Source organism: Ictidomys tridecemlineatus, chromosome 15, assembly GCF_052094955.1.
Source record: "Ictidomys tridecemlineatus isolate mIctTri1 chromosome 15, mIctTri1.hap1, whole genome shotgun sequence".
Classification (NCBI taxonomy): domain Eukaryota; kingdom Metazoa; phylum Chordata; class Mammalia; order Rodentia; family Sciuridae; genus Ictidomys; species Ictidomys tridecemlineatus.
Genome location: NC_135491.1, coordinates 5,971,102 through 5,984,583, shown reverse-complemented (window position 1 = coordinate 5,984,583; position 13,482 = coordinate 5,971,102). Strand labels below are relative to the sequence as shown.

The following is a 13,482-nucleotide window of genomic DNA, read 5'->3' as shown; positions in this document are numbered from 1 at the left end:
TGGGCACCGGGTTTTGACAATGGCCCAAGGAGCTGGGTGTGGCTGACCGGAGACCCCGCGAGGCAGCCGTACTCGTGCCCGCTGTGAAGTGCCTGTGGTGGTTAGTTCTTAAGTGGACGATCTTTATTAAGCTTTATAATTCATTTGTTGGCCTGAGGTAAAGTACTCGATCTCGGGGTCTTTTGGTGACCTCGAAGGATGTTGGCAGAATCACAGTCCCCAGAGTTCAGAGGCCTGCGGGTCAAGTCTGACTTCTGTGGCTTGGAGCTGAGTGGGGAGAGTGTCTCTCAGCGCTCTGACCTGCAGGGGTGTCTGCTGGGGGTGGGTGGGCCTCTGGGCAGTGGGGGAGGCAGGGGAACAGGGTGCAGCACCCTCAGGGTCTGGGGGGGCTGCTCCTCGCCTGTCCCCGCCTTTCTGGGAGTGGTCATCTGGCGTGGGAGCCCAGCTCTCCAGGTGCAGGCATCCCTCCCGCCGGACCCATGAGCAAGCTAGAGCCACCTAGCTAGGAGTGGCAGGTCCTGCGGCCCCACCCTGCTGTCTTCTACTCAGACACCCCTAAGGACCAGGAGAGGGTGAGTCACCTGGACTCTCACACCCAGGCGCCCCGCCCCTCACCTCCTCCCCGCCCATCCGCGACTCCTCGTCGTCGTCATCGTCGTCGTCCTCCTCCTCCCCGTCGTCCTCCAGCGCGTACTCCTGTGTGAACGGCACGGCTCCCTCAGCCGAGTGGAAATGCAGGCGGTAGAGCAGCCGCACCCACTGGCCGAACTCACGGTCGCGGGTCTCTGGCGGGGCCCGCAGCTGCAGGTAGAAGGCACGGCCAGTGCGGAACTTGACCTTGAGCTGCCGGCGGCATTCATCGTGGACGAACAGCTGGACGAACTGCAAGGGAAACAACCTGCGCCGGCGGGCGGGCGACAGGGCGGGCTCAGGCGGCTCTGCTCACCGTCCAGCCCGCCCCCGCTGCGGCCCTCTGCCCGGGAGGCTGGGGTTTTACTTTCATTGCGTGTTGAATTAAGCTCATCCCAACCTCCTTCCGACCTCCCATCCCTTTTGTCTCCACTGGGCCTCTTCCTGAACCCCGGACCCGAACGTGCCTAAGTGACATGCCCGTCTGGACAGTGGATCGACCACGGTCCCACGATGTGTTCAGCAACCATATCCCTGAAGGCCTCCCCTTCTCCAAATCTGCCCCTCTGGGTCTTCACGTCTTGGCTACTTCCCTACACTTGCTCTGGGAGTTGTCCTTAATTCAACTTTTTTTTCCATACCCGTATCTTATCCTGCCACCAAATCCTGATGGCTCCACCTCTAAAACATACCCAAAATCCAACCTCCTCTAACTCACGGCCACCCTAGTCTTCTCATTTCCAGGGCTTTGCCAGGCAGGTTTACAACCAGTTCCCCACGAGGCCGCCAGAGGGCGCCAGTTAACACTTTCCCTCCACTCTGCGCCAAAAAGCTCACCTGAAGTCCAAGTTCTCACCACCGACCACAAGACCCTGTGGGATCTGATCTGCTGTTATCTCTGCACCTCCATCCACACCAGCTTTCTCTCTGTCCATAAACACAGCCGGCTCTGACATTCCCCAGGACCTCTGCACAGGCTGTTCCCTCCACCTGAAATCCTCTTTCTCTAGTCATCTCTGTGATTCCCCTATTCATCTCCCTCATCTCTCTCTTGGGCAATCCTTCTCAAGGAAGTCTTTACCACTGAGCATCTACCACTAAGCTACTTTACCACTGAGCTACGGCCCTTTTTATTTTGAGACAGAGTTGAATTTACGATCCTGGCCTACATACAACCACGTCCATCTTCGTACACCTCTCTTGGCCCTCCCCTATCTCCTCACAGACCATATCCTGACCAGCAAATTGCCCTTTATCCTATCTGCCTTGTCAATAGAATGTGAGTGACCTGAGGGCTCTGAGTGACCTGGTCTGGCTTTGTCCAGTGCTGTTTTCCCTGCATCCTGAGCAGATGTTAGCGGGTGCTCAAGGGACACTTGTTACATATGTGAATAAATGAACTGCTCAGGCCCCCAGTTGGACTGAAATTTCAACAAGATGGAGTAGGAAACAGTCACTGGGGGGCTGACAACTTGGCCCAGGCCACACAGCTGAGATTGGGACCAAGTTCTGTGTTCACAACCACAAAACATTCTTAATGACAACTGGGCAGCCACACCCAGCTCTGTTCTGGCAGTGACCTCCAGGAATTGATCTAAGAAGACACCCTCACCCCTGTGCACAGACGTATCCACACAGATGTCCCCTGCCTCGCTGGCTGTAACTCAAAGTCAGTGGACAAAAACCAGTGTCCCGCCGTGGGCAGTTTGACTATGCCCCCACATGGAAGAGGAGCTGCTGGCCTGCACAGAGGGCTGGCTCTGCCAGGTGCTGCTCCTGAACCTCACACCAACTCAGTTTCTCCCCCAACAGCCCTGGAAGTGGCTTCCCCTCATTCCCACTTTCCAGATGAGGAAACGGAGGCACAGATGGGAAGCTTGGCCAAACCCAGTGAAGAAACCCTGAAGGCAGGATTGAACCCAGACCATCTGCAGGCAGACTGGTTCAAGGACGTCCCCTGCCACATTGTGACAAAAGCTTGTTCAGGGTGTATGTCCTGGGGGCAGTGTCTAGGGCGGAGGAGGGAGCCCAGCAGGAGGCAGCGTGCACACTGCTGCTGGCACAGAAAGGTGAACACTCGCATGTGCCAGTCAGCCACAGCCCAGGGCTGTACCCTGGGCACCCAGGGTGAGTCCCCAGGCCCTGTCTGCAGAGCAAGCTGCTGGTTTTTCCTTCAGTGGTCTATTTGGGGCAGGGAGCTTAGGAAGCTGAAGGAGATGATGGAGGGTCAAAGTCTCCCCTCAGCACGTTGCTAGTGTTCTCCAACTGCAGGTGACCTCCTGGCGGGTGGTGAGATCAACTGGGGGACCTGATAAGCTTTTTTTGGTGCTAGGGTTTGAACCAAGGGACACTTAACCACTGAGCCACATCCCCTGCCCTTTTTATTTTTCTATTTTGAGACAGGGTCTCAGGTTGCTCAGGGCCTCGCTAAATTGCTGAGACCAGCATTGAACTTGTGATCCTCCTGCCTCAGCCTCCTGAGCACTAGTCTTATAGGTGTGTGCCACCATGCCCAGCTCACAATTAGCATTTAAGATATTTGAAAAAAAACCACAACAGTGACAGGATAGTGCTTTGTGAAACGTTCTCCACTTAGGTGGGGGGATAACTAAAGGCTGTGAACCTCCAGTAGGCTCAGATACATCCCTTCATTCTTCACTCTTTACTTTCTTCCCTCTCCCTTCCCTCCTCCTCTCCCCAACCTGCCATCTCTTTCATTAACGATGAGATGTGGTCAAAAAAGTAAAGTCCCTGGCAGCGCTGTCTATAAACTCAGCCTGTGCTTCTGGATTTGCAGCTGGAGTTGGGGGAAGGAGCAGCCTAGGATGGGAAAAGGTGTATTTCCTGCCATGTCACTTTTGTCCTTGTATGTGTGTGTTCGGGTGCACGTGTGTCACTGGAGACTGAACCCAGGAGCACTTTACCACTGAGCTACATCCCCAGCCCTTTGTATTTTTAATTTTGAGACAGAGTTGAATTAATGATCCTCCTGCCTCAGCCTCCCAAGTCACTGGGACTACAAGTGTGCACCATGGTGCCCAGGGTGTGTTACTTTTTAATGAAAAAATAAGACCTTGAGGGGCAGTATAGCAGTAGCATGGCAGTGGGATTCAGGAATTAGGAGATCTGAGATGACAATGAATGTGACCCCTGGCCCACATGGGACCCTGGGAAACTGTTCCCTTCTCTTAGCCTCACTTTATTTCTTTGGAGGATGGAACTAAGGAGCCCCACCATGAGGATATGAGGTAAAATGTGGCTATGTGCATGGCTCAAGGGCACCTGGCATGTGGTAGGCACTTCATAAATGGTCACTGTCCTGACCTTTGCAGGGTGTTGCTGAGAACTGTCCCTGCCCTGTTGTTTAGTCTCTGATTTCTGGTTCCTGTGGACTGCCCTGTCCTCTTTCTCCTGGATGTACAGCTGTCCAGAGGGCTGAAGCCACCCAGTGCTCCTGGGTGGTCTGGGTGAAAGGAGCTGCTGCCAGAGGCCTGGGTTCCCAGAGCGGGGGAGGAAGTGGTCTAGGCCTAGTTGGGACAGTCACCCGAGGAGTTGCAGGCGTCCATTCTCCTTGGCAGGGCCAGCCAACAGCAAGAGGTCTGGGAGTTCCAGGGCTGGACTCGAGGCTGCCACCCCCATGGTGACCTTGTTGGCAACTTCTCCAAACCGGGTCACCTGGGACCAGAGATCAGAGATTAGAGGCAGGATACATGGGGACATTGGAAAGGAACCAGAGGTCAGGAATCTTAGTAGAATACAAGGTCACAAACCAAGGGAGTAAACATGGGGCTAGAGGCCAGATACCTTGGGATTAAAGTCAAGAACTGAGGGTGTGAAGTCAGGGAAACTGAGACAAAGGACTCCAAGGCCAGAGCTCACAGACAAGCCAAAGGGCCAGAGATATGGGGTGGGAGGTGGTCAGATGGCATCAGGTGCAGCTGGAGGTCCACAACTGGGCAAGGATTATGGGGAAATAGCTGGAATGGCAGAAATGGGGTTCCCCAAGACAGAAGGATGAAGGTTGGGCCCAGGCTCTGGGCCGAGGTGCCCAGACTTCACACCTGCACAAAGTTGCTCTCAAAGATAGGGAAGTCCCGCAGCTGGTCAAACTCGCCGCTCAGTAGGTGGCGTTGGAGCCGTCCAGGTCGTCCCTTGGGATACGCTGGAAACAGGGGACGTTCTAGAGGGACAAAGTTTGAGGGTCTGTTCCAAGAGATTGAGCCCAGACCCCCCAGAAGGTTGGGCCCAGAGCGGCACAGTGCTGAGGCGATGGTATGGGGTATCTCCGAAAAGCTGACGCCATGCCTTACTCTGCGCTCACCAGGTCCAACCCCTCCCGGCCTGGCTCTGCCTCCCATGTCCCATCTCACAAGTCCCCTCCTCACCTGCTCCACCGAGGGCTGGCTTAGGATCGTACCCCCGCTTCATCGCAAAGCCCAGAGCCCTGGTGGGAGCGAAGGGAGGAGCCGGGGTAGAAAACCACACTGCCGAACTGCGAGCGCTGTGACATCATAACGAGAAATCCAGATTTGATGACGTCATAGAAGTTCCTAGAATGGCGGCGTCACCTGAAAAGCAGGCCCTGGAGACCCGGATAAAGGGGCGGCAGTCCGATGACGTCAGGCCCTGGTGTCTGCGGATGCACGCCAATGCGCAGGCGCCAGGGGCCGACGCAAGCGCAGTTGTGTCAGGATGCGGCCGGGTGCTCCCAGCGTGCTCCACGGTGCTCGGTTCACATCCTCTAGGTTGATGGGAAAGAGTTGAAATGGCGGCCGCCGGCGCCGGGGCCGCCCGGCTGCTCCTGCTCTTGCTGATGGTGGCAGCAGCGCCCAGCCGAGCCCGGGGCAGCGGCTGCCGGGCCGGCGCCGCCGTGCGAGGGGTGAGTGCCCATCAGCTTCGTGGAGCAGGAGAGGCCGACGGAAGTCGTGGCACTGTAGGGGGATTAAGGTGGTGACGAGGCCGGGCAGGGTGGAGAGGAAAGATGAGGTGAAGGAACCCTGGAGAGTGAGGCAGGCGTGGGAGGACGCCAGGCCCGGCACCAGCCCGCCGCCACCTGGAGGGAGAGCCGCGGACTGTGGGGGCTTTGGCGGTGAACCGGAAGGCAGGCTGCCCGAGGCCTGGTCGGGCACGTTCGCTTCGGCTGGGGCGTGAGGGGCCCGCAGTTCGTGGACACGCAGGAGCGGTGTGGCCAGGATGGAATCCTGGCGAATTAGACGTCAAGGTGGTCAAAATGAAACAAAGGCGCGCGGGCTGCTCCAAGGCCTGGAGAGGAGTTTAGTCTCTTGAATATGCGTCAGGATACCCGGTCGCGCAGGAGCGGGGCGGGAGGAGGTGCGGAGTGCAGAGCAGAGGACATTTGAAGGGTTAGAGAGAGGAAGGCGGAGAATCCTGAATGTACTTGGTGGGGGTGGTACTTAGGCAGCATCTTGGCTGTTGGGATTTTTAAGGTGCAAACGAGGACTTTTAGATATTAGCAACCAAAGGAGCCCCCAGGGAGAAGGGTTTTCTATGTTTATAATGCAAGGCATGAAAGTGACTGGGAGTAGTTGCCTTGAAAATAGAGTATATCCTTAGCATGTCTGTAGGGTCTTGGTTTCTGAAAATGGCAGTCCAGGTCATGAATAATCATGAATGGAAGGTCCTGGTGAAATGCGCATAATTGGACCTGAACATCAAGGTGAGGCTTCTTAAGTCCTACTGTCAGGCATTCCTGGAACCTATGGGTCCTGCCCTGCAGAGAGCTTGAGTTAGTCCTCACCTCGGGCCCTCTTTCTCTTTTGCAGGTGGGGACAGAAGGGCGAGAAGCTGAGGGCTGCGGCACGGTGGGACTGCTGCTGGAGCACTCCTTTGAGACCGGTGAGTCCAAAGATGTGGTTTTCTCAACACTTATCTGGTGCCCTGTGAAGTCCAGTCTTTACAATGTGTGATCTGCCTGTTCACTAACAGTGTTGCTCTGGGGAGGGAGGAGAGAGAGATGGAACACCAGCTTCAAATACCCCTAGACCTGTAGGACCAATGCCAGACTTAGTGCTGAAGTAATGGTTTCGGAGCTTTTCTGACCAGTTGCCAAGTTTGCTGCATTAGTGATTTGATGCTTTTTTGTGGATATGCCTGATATCCTTGTGACAGTCTTTCCAGGTTGTGGATTTAAGCATTAGCCCCATTTTCCAGAAAAGGATGCTGGCTTAGAGTAGACTTAACACATGGTCCCTGCATCAGTGAATGACAGAACTGGAACCAACTCACACTTAAACAGCTGTGACAGGCAAGCCAGAGCCAGCTGTCAGCACTACACAGGGCTTAGTAATGAAGTCAGAGGCTCCAGAGTGTTGGCATTTGTTACAGTGAAGCTGGGGCACCTCCCCAGACCTCCCAAGCCAGACCCTGGTCAGCCCAGAGAAAATTTAGGCTCAGAGAACTTATGTAACTGTCCCAGGATCAGTACACAATAAGGGTGTCCCAGTTTGCAGATGGGAGACTGGCAGCTCAGGATGAAGAAGCCACCTGGTCACTCTTGGGCAGAGCCAGGCCAAGATATGAATTCAGTAGGGCTGGCCTGGGGTGGTGGTCACTGAGCCCAGCTCCCCACAGATGACAGTGCCCACTTTCGGAAACGGGGCTCACTACTCTGGAATCAGCAGGATGGCACCTTGTCCTTATCACAACGGCAGCTCAGCGAGGAGGAGCGGGGCCGACTTCGGGTGAGGTGGGGTCCCTAGGCTGGACTGGGGATGGGGGGCATCCAGTGAGCCCTTCCAGCTGCCCCCTCCCTCCAGGTGCCCCTTCTGCCCTCCTGCCCTCTGTCCCTGTAGCTGCCCAGGCTGAATGGTACCTTGGTTACCCTATATGCCCCTTTTGGGGTGCCTGCCTCAAGGCCTTGGTCCAGGCTTCTGCCTCTTCTCCCACAGGTTACCATGATTGGCTCCTCCTGCCTTTCCAGTTATAACTGTCATTTCATGGCCCCTTGGGAGGAGGCTTGCTTGTGAGGAGAAAAGTCCTCAAGAATGGCCCTCCTTAGACAGGGTGTTCCTCCAGGGCCTCCTCATGGGCTGGGCTTCACCCTGGCCTGGCTGTTTCCTCTTCTGCACTGTCAGTCCCACTTGTGCCCTGCAGGAGGGAGGCTGGGAGCATCAGCTTCATTCTGGCAGCCACGTGCCCAGGGTGCCCTCCCTGTGAAAGATGGCAGGGCAAGGTTGACCCAGATAGCCTGCCTGCATTGTGCCTTTGTAGTTCACTGTCCCAGCTGCCCCCAAAGAAAATTTTATTTCCAGTGGAACTGGAGAGTGAGGCATGGGACAGATGTCCTTGGTACCCACTCTGCTACTGAACTGGGGGCTCTGCTGTCCTGGGTAGCTTTTCTCCCAGAATGGGTAGCCTGGACAGACGAGATTGGGCCAGGCCAGGAGTGCAGTGTGCCAGGTGGGGAAGCTGGGACAGGCTCAGTGGGGTCATGGCCTGGTGGACCATTGTTCTCACTAGCACCCTCTTCTGCAGGATGTGGCAGCCCTCAATGGCCTGTACCGGGTGCGGGTCCCGAGGCAGCCAGGGGTCCCTGATGGGTCAGAAGCTGGCGGCTATGTCTCTTCCTTTGTCCCTGCGGTGAGTTCGTTATAAGGACTATCCCCATCCTTGTTCCCTGTGCCTACCTTGGTCCCCAGCCTGCCACAGCCTGCCTTGGTCCCCATCAAGCCCCTTGCCCAACAGAAGGCAGGTGGTTGGAGACTTGACCTTGCTCTGGAGGGATCACTCCAGGTGGTGGTGGGGTGGCATCATAGTAGGGCATGGAACATTGGCTCACAGAAGAGTGGCAAAGAGCTGAGGGAGGGTTTTGAGAGATGCTTTGGAGGTCTTGGAAGAGCAGCTCCTGCTCTTCCTGCTCCTCTAACTTGGCTCCCCCCACCCCACCCCAGTGCTCCCTGGTGGAGTCACACCTCTCAGACCAGCTGACCCTGCACGTGGATGTGGCTGGCAATGTGGTGGGTGTGTCAGTGGTGACACACCCTGGGGGGTGCCGAGGCCATGAGGTGGAGGATGTGGACCTGGAGCTGTTTAATACATCTGTGCAGCTGCGGCCCCCAGGCACAGCCCCAGGGTGAGTACCTGAAAGGAGGTTGCGGAGGGAGGGTCCTGCTCCTGCCTTTGCTGGCATCCTGACTGGCTGCCTCAGGTCTCTGGGTCCCTGGATTCCTTACCCACTTTTTTCCCCTCCACTTGCTCCCCAGTCCAGAAACAGCAGCCTTCATTGAGCGCCTAGAGATGGAGCAGGCCCAGAAGGCCAAGAACCCCCAGGAGCAGAAGTCCTTTTTTGCCAAATATGTGAGTGGGGCTCCCCTGCCCTCCCTGCCCTCTTCCCTATAGGTCCTGCCCAGCTGGCTGGGCCTCCCTTCTCCTGCCCAGATGACCTGTGCTTGTCTCTGGCACCTGGGCTGAGTCAGGGACGAGGACTGTGGACTCCTGCTTGTGTCAGCTTGTGAAACTGTTCAGAGCCGAGTAGCCCTAGGAGCCCAGAAGGCCCCAGCGAGGGATTTGTGGGCATAGTATTCACAAGCTTATTTGGTAGAAAAATAGTGTGGTGTGGGTGGAGGGCACAGGCTGGGGCAGGCTTCTGTTAAGATGGAGAGGCAGGGATGGGCGGAGGTTTCAGAGGAGTGAGGGAGGCTTCAGGGAGCACCAAGGAAGGCAGAGAGGGGTGGATCTGGGGAGTGTTGCTCAGGGACATAAGGGTGGAGGTGGCCAAGAATGGGCCCAGGAAGGAAGGACCTGCACTGCTAGAAGCAGATCTGTGGTCAGAGGCCTAGAGGCCGAGGTGGGCAGGAGGCTGGGGAGGTGCTGAAGAAGCAAGCCCTAGTAGAGAAGGTTGGTTTCATCCAACCTTCTTGTCCAATGGCACAGGCCCCCAGGCAAGGTAGGGGACAGCAAGGTCAGTGTTATTCAGGTTGGGAGGGTGCTGGTGGCCTGTGAGTGCTGAGCACCTTCCCTGAGGCCCTCAGAAGCTCCGGGGTCAGGGTAGTTTAGCTGCAGGAAACAGAGGCCCAGAGAGGTGGAAGCTCGACTGCTCTGTCTGCTGCTTGCTTGAGGGCCCACCCTTCCCTGAGGCCCCCGGAGCCCACTGACCTGCGCTCCCCTCCCTCCTCAGTGGCACCTCATCCTGGGGGGGGCCGTGTTGCTTACGGCCCTGCGTCCTGCTGCCCCGGGGCCCGCGCCACCACCGCAGGAGGCCTGAGTGAGGACCAGACCCCTTCCCGCCTCCACCCTCCTGTACCCTGCCGGCCCTGCCCCTGCCTGTAGTGCTGTAGGGGACCTGGGCCCCTCCCCTCACGCGGTCCCCCTAACACCAACCCCCTCCCTACCCTGGGCAGAGTGGCACCCATACTTACTTCCCTTTCTGTCTCTGTTTGTCCCCCTCTGCCCTGCAGTGGATGTACATCATTCCTGTTGTCCTGTTCCTCATGATGTCAGGAGCACCAGACGCCGGGGGCCAGAGTGGCGGTGGGAGTGGGGGTGGCAGCGGGGGTAGTGGCCGGTAAGCAGCACACACCCTCTTTACCCAAGGACTTCCTTTACCCATTCTCCCATGTTCTTGGTCATCCCAAGAAGGACTTGCTGGCCCCCTCCTGTCTCCTCATCCCATGGAGGTAGAAAGATGCCCCCTCTCTAGGGGGCCTGTAGGCTGCCCGGGGAGCCCATATTCTCTGGGGGCCTCTCTGTTCTTTTTAGCAGAGGGGTGGCAAACTAGAGTGCATCTGCTGTGCCCCCTTTCCCATGACCCCACCTCAGCCTCATGGGCTCCCCTTAAACCACAGGCTGGAGTCCAAGCGCTGGGAATTGTGTCACTGCACCCCGTGGCCTACCCCACCCCAGCCCTGCAGTCTGGGAACATGCCACGTCCTCTCCAGCCTCTGTGCCTTTGTTCTGGGTGTTCTTGCCCTGCCTGGCCTGGACTAGGTTCCCAGGGCACCTCCTCACTTGGTGTGTGTCTCTGGCCTTCCACAGTCTCCCCTCTGAGGATGTGGTTGGGAGTGGCTGGCCGTGGGTGCCCTTGGGTTCCACTTGCAGCACCCCCCGTCACCCTGCCTGGCTGTGGGGGAAGCACTGGGCCTTCTGGACGCCAGGCCTCTACTAGCCTTCTGGGTGTGAAGAGTGGTGGTGTTTAATCAGGAAATGACAATGGAGTCAGGGCCAAGTGATATGAATAGAATCCCCTCCTCAGTCTTACCTGGGTCACCTTACCCAGGGTGCAGCACCTGGACAGGCTGCTGGGCCTCTGCTGTTTGTTGCCCCTTGTCTGTTGAAAAACGTTTGCATTATATTGAAGGTTCCAGCTTTCAACAGCCAAGTGTGGCTTGAGTTCTGCTGTTCACTTAATATATTTATTCAGAAATAAGAAAATGGCCATCGTTGTCATTATAATGTTATAATTGCTATGAAGCATTCAGTTGTCGTATGGCAGTTGATTAAACTTCCCCAAATGTCCAACATGTAGCTCCCTTTCTGCTTTAGTGGTCATTAATGGCCCTGCAGGGGGCCTGCAGTTGTGACTTGCCTAGCACATGGGAGACGCTGTTTGATTCTCAGCAACACATAAGAACAAATAAAAATAAAGGTGTCGTGTCCAACTACAACTAAAAAAACATTAAAAAAAAAAACCATAACCCTACAGGGAGTGTTATCCAGTCCCTCTGGTGTGCATTTGGGTGGTTTCCTTGGGTCATGAGGCAGAATGGAATTGCTGTGGCAGATGAAAAGCACCTTCGTGAGGCTTGTCACTGCGGCATGAGGGCCGCACAGTTCAGTCTCTTTCCCTCCCAGCAGATGTGAAGGCCTAGCATCTTCCTTTAACAAAAGAATTAAGGATGTTGTCCTGCACGTCCTGCTTTGTCCCAAGGTGTTTCCTTGCCCTACCAGAAGGATGTACTGGGACCATTCAACCCCTCCTGTCCCAGCTCCACACACGTAGGCCTAACTCAGGTGAGGTCCCAGGCTGGCCCACAGGCCGCCAGCCTTATCCCACATCCTTGCCAGCAGACTTCTTAAACCTGGGCCAGTCTGATAGATTAGAAAATGGTATCACACAGCCTGGCATGGTGGTGCATGCCTATAATCCTGGCTGCTTGGGAGGCTGAGGTGGGAGGATCACAAGTTCCAGGCCAGCCTTAGCAACTTAGCCAGGCCCTACGTCAAAAACCAAAACGGCATGTGTTGCTCCAACCCTGTGCTTCCAAAAACAGAACAGAGTGTGCGCAAGCCCAGCAAAGGGCTCTGGAGAACTCCAGCCAGCTCATAGGTGGCACGCACTTGCGGTTTGAGTTGCTCTTAGAGCTCATCTGGTACTTCAGTCCAACTGAGAGGCGGCTTATGTGTGCATGTTCTCACTGGGGCCTGCCCTTCACCTTCTCACTCCTTCCCAGCACTCCAGTGGCTCACACCTCTCCCCTGTGCACTTTGGCATAAGGCCTGAGAGTTCCCAGGCATTGGCCAGTTTACATACTCTGTATTTACAAAGGGTCTGCTGTGTCACATGCCTGTCAGCCATGGGGTTACCTTTTTTAAATGTTTTTGTAGCTGTACTTCAAAAAGTGTCCCAGGGTTCCTCTGACTTCCACATCTTTCCCTGATGGTGAGAGACTGTGATGCCATCACGCTCTGTTAGGTCTGTTCCACGTGGATTTCTGTCTCAGATTACCCCAGCAGTATTTACTGATGCTTTTTGGGAATCTGTTCACTACTCAGTTCTTAACCTTGATCAAATTTGCACATCCCTCTTCCCACAGCAGTTTGCATGGCCATCTGGTTTTTAATGGATTAGGCTTTGGGATCTTTATATATCTGATCACATTCTTTTCCTCCAATACTTTTGCTTGCTCTCAGTTGGCACTTACTCTGGTATTCTAGAAGATGTCTGAGTTTCTTCAAGGTCCCCAGGACTCTGTCCTTATTAAATTTCTCTTACCATTCCTGCTTGTCCCTGTAGAACTCATTCACTGTTTTATTTTACTGACCAGGGTTTCCAGGGTCTTCAATACATTAGGATCCATGGCAAAGAGCCTTCTACCCACCCCAGGCTCTTGCCCCCAATTCCCCTGGCAGGGGGCAGCCTGGGGTTTCTGTGACTTGACCACTGATTTGGAGACAGTCTGTACATCAACAAACAGATGCTCTTGTTTTGCACAAGTGTGTTGCTCTTGACCCACCCCTTCCTCCAACATAAATTGGAAAGATTTCCACTGGTGGGTGGGTTCTGCACAAGCTGCAGCCTCTGAAGCTAGGAAGTGTTGCAGCTCTTAATGGCCAGCCACACCCTCTAGTGTTGCAGCAGACCCAGCAGCTCACCTGGTCCCTGCTGAGAAGTGGCAGGGAAATGGTGAATCAGCAGAGTGGCAGCTGGGTACACAAAGCACAGTCTGAACACAAGGTGCCTAGGGGAGCCTGCCATGCCAACGGGCTCTTCTTTGGATTTCATTTGAAGAATGAAATCCAGAGACCAGGATGAGTGAGTATAGGAGCAGGATTTATTTAAGGGTGCATAGAAACAACCTTCACAGGATTAGAGGGGACCTGACAGGTTGCTGTCTGAGTGTGATAGGGGTTTATATAGCACTTGGGCCAATGCTCTTGGCCCAAACTTAACCTAAGTAGGGTTGGAAAATTAATACCACTATTGGTTAGCCCTGAATTCCACTCAGGTTTACTTTACTTCCATTTTCTCGTGACTTTGGGAAGTGGGAGGTTGAAGTCATTGAATTGTACATGCTCAATAACTGTATCAGGTGTCTGGAGGTGCACACGCCTGTGTGCAGGCTGGGCTGCTGTGGGGTAACAGGTTGGTTTCTCCCGGCTCACTTAGGTGCTGGT

At 55.3% G+C, this 13,482-nt stretch overlaps 2 protein-coding genes across 5 annotated transcripts; one reads left to right on the top strand and one right to left on the bottom strand.

Annotated features, from left to right (window-relative positions):
- Nucleotides 1-101: 101 nt before the first annotated feature.
- Nucleotides 102-5,262, bottom strand: Garin5a (golgi associated RAB2 interactor 5A). 3 transcript variants are annotated; one of them, XM_078031554.1, is made up of 5 exons: nucleotides 5,016-5,262; nucleotides 4,692-4,810; nucleotides 4,175-4,305; nucleotides 616-898; nucleotides 102-333 (listed from the first exon to the last, which is right to left on the bottom strand). In XM_078031554.1, exons 1-5 carry the CDS (start codon nucleotides 5,056-5,058, stop codon nucleotides 211-213), a joined length of 699 nt encoding a protein of 232 aa, XP_077887680.1. In that variant the 5' UTR covers nucleotides 5,059-5,262; the 3' UTR covers nucleotides 102-210. The 3 variants fall into 3 exon arrangements, with proteins under 3 accessions (XP_077887680.1, XP_005341722.2, XP_077887681.1); XM_005341665.4 differs by having other exon boundaries at nucleotides 102-267; nucleotides 5,016-5,259; XM_078031555.1 differs by lacking the exons at nucleotides 4,175-4,305; nucleotides 4,692-4,810; nucleotides 5,016-5,262 and adding an exon at nucleotides 1,468-4,174.
- Nucleotides 5,263-5,311: 49 nt separating this feature from the next.
- Nucleotides 5,312-11,106, top strand: Emc10 (ER membrane protein complex subunit 10). Of its 2 annotated transcripts, XM_078031553.1 has the most exons (8): nucleotides 5,313-5,509; nucleotides 6,414-6,486; nucleotides 7,222-7,331; nucleotides 8,125-8,229; nucleotides 8,541-8,722; nucleotides 8,853-8,946; nucleotides 9,767-9,853; nucleotides 10,047-11,106. In XM_078031553.1, the coding sequence occupies exons 1-7, from the start codon at nucleotides 5,396-5,398 to the stop codon at nucleotides 9,851-9,853; spliced, it is 765 nt and encodes a 254-aa protein (XP_077887679.1). In that variant the 5' UTR covers nucleotides 5,313-5,395; the 3' UTR covers nucleotides 10,047-11,106. The 2 variants fall into 2 exon arrangements, with proteins under 2 accessions (XP_077887678.1, XP_077887679.1); XM_078031552.1 differs by lacking the exon at nucleotides 9,767-9,853 and having other exon boundaries at nucleotides 5,312-5,509.
- Nucleotides 11,107-13,482: the final 2,376 nt, after the last annotated feature.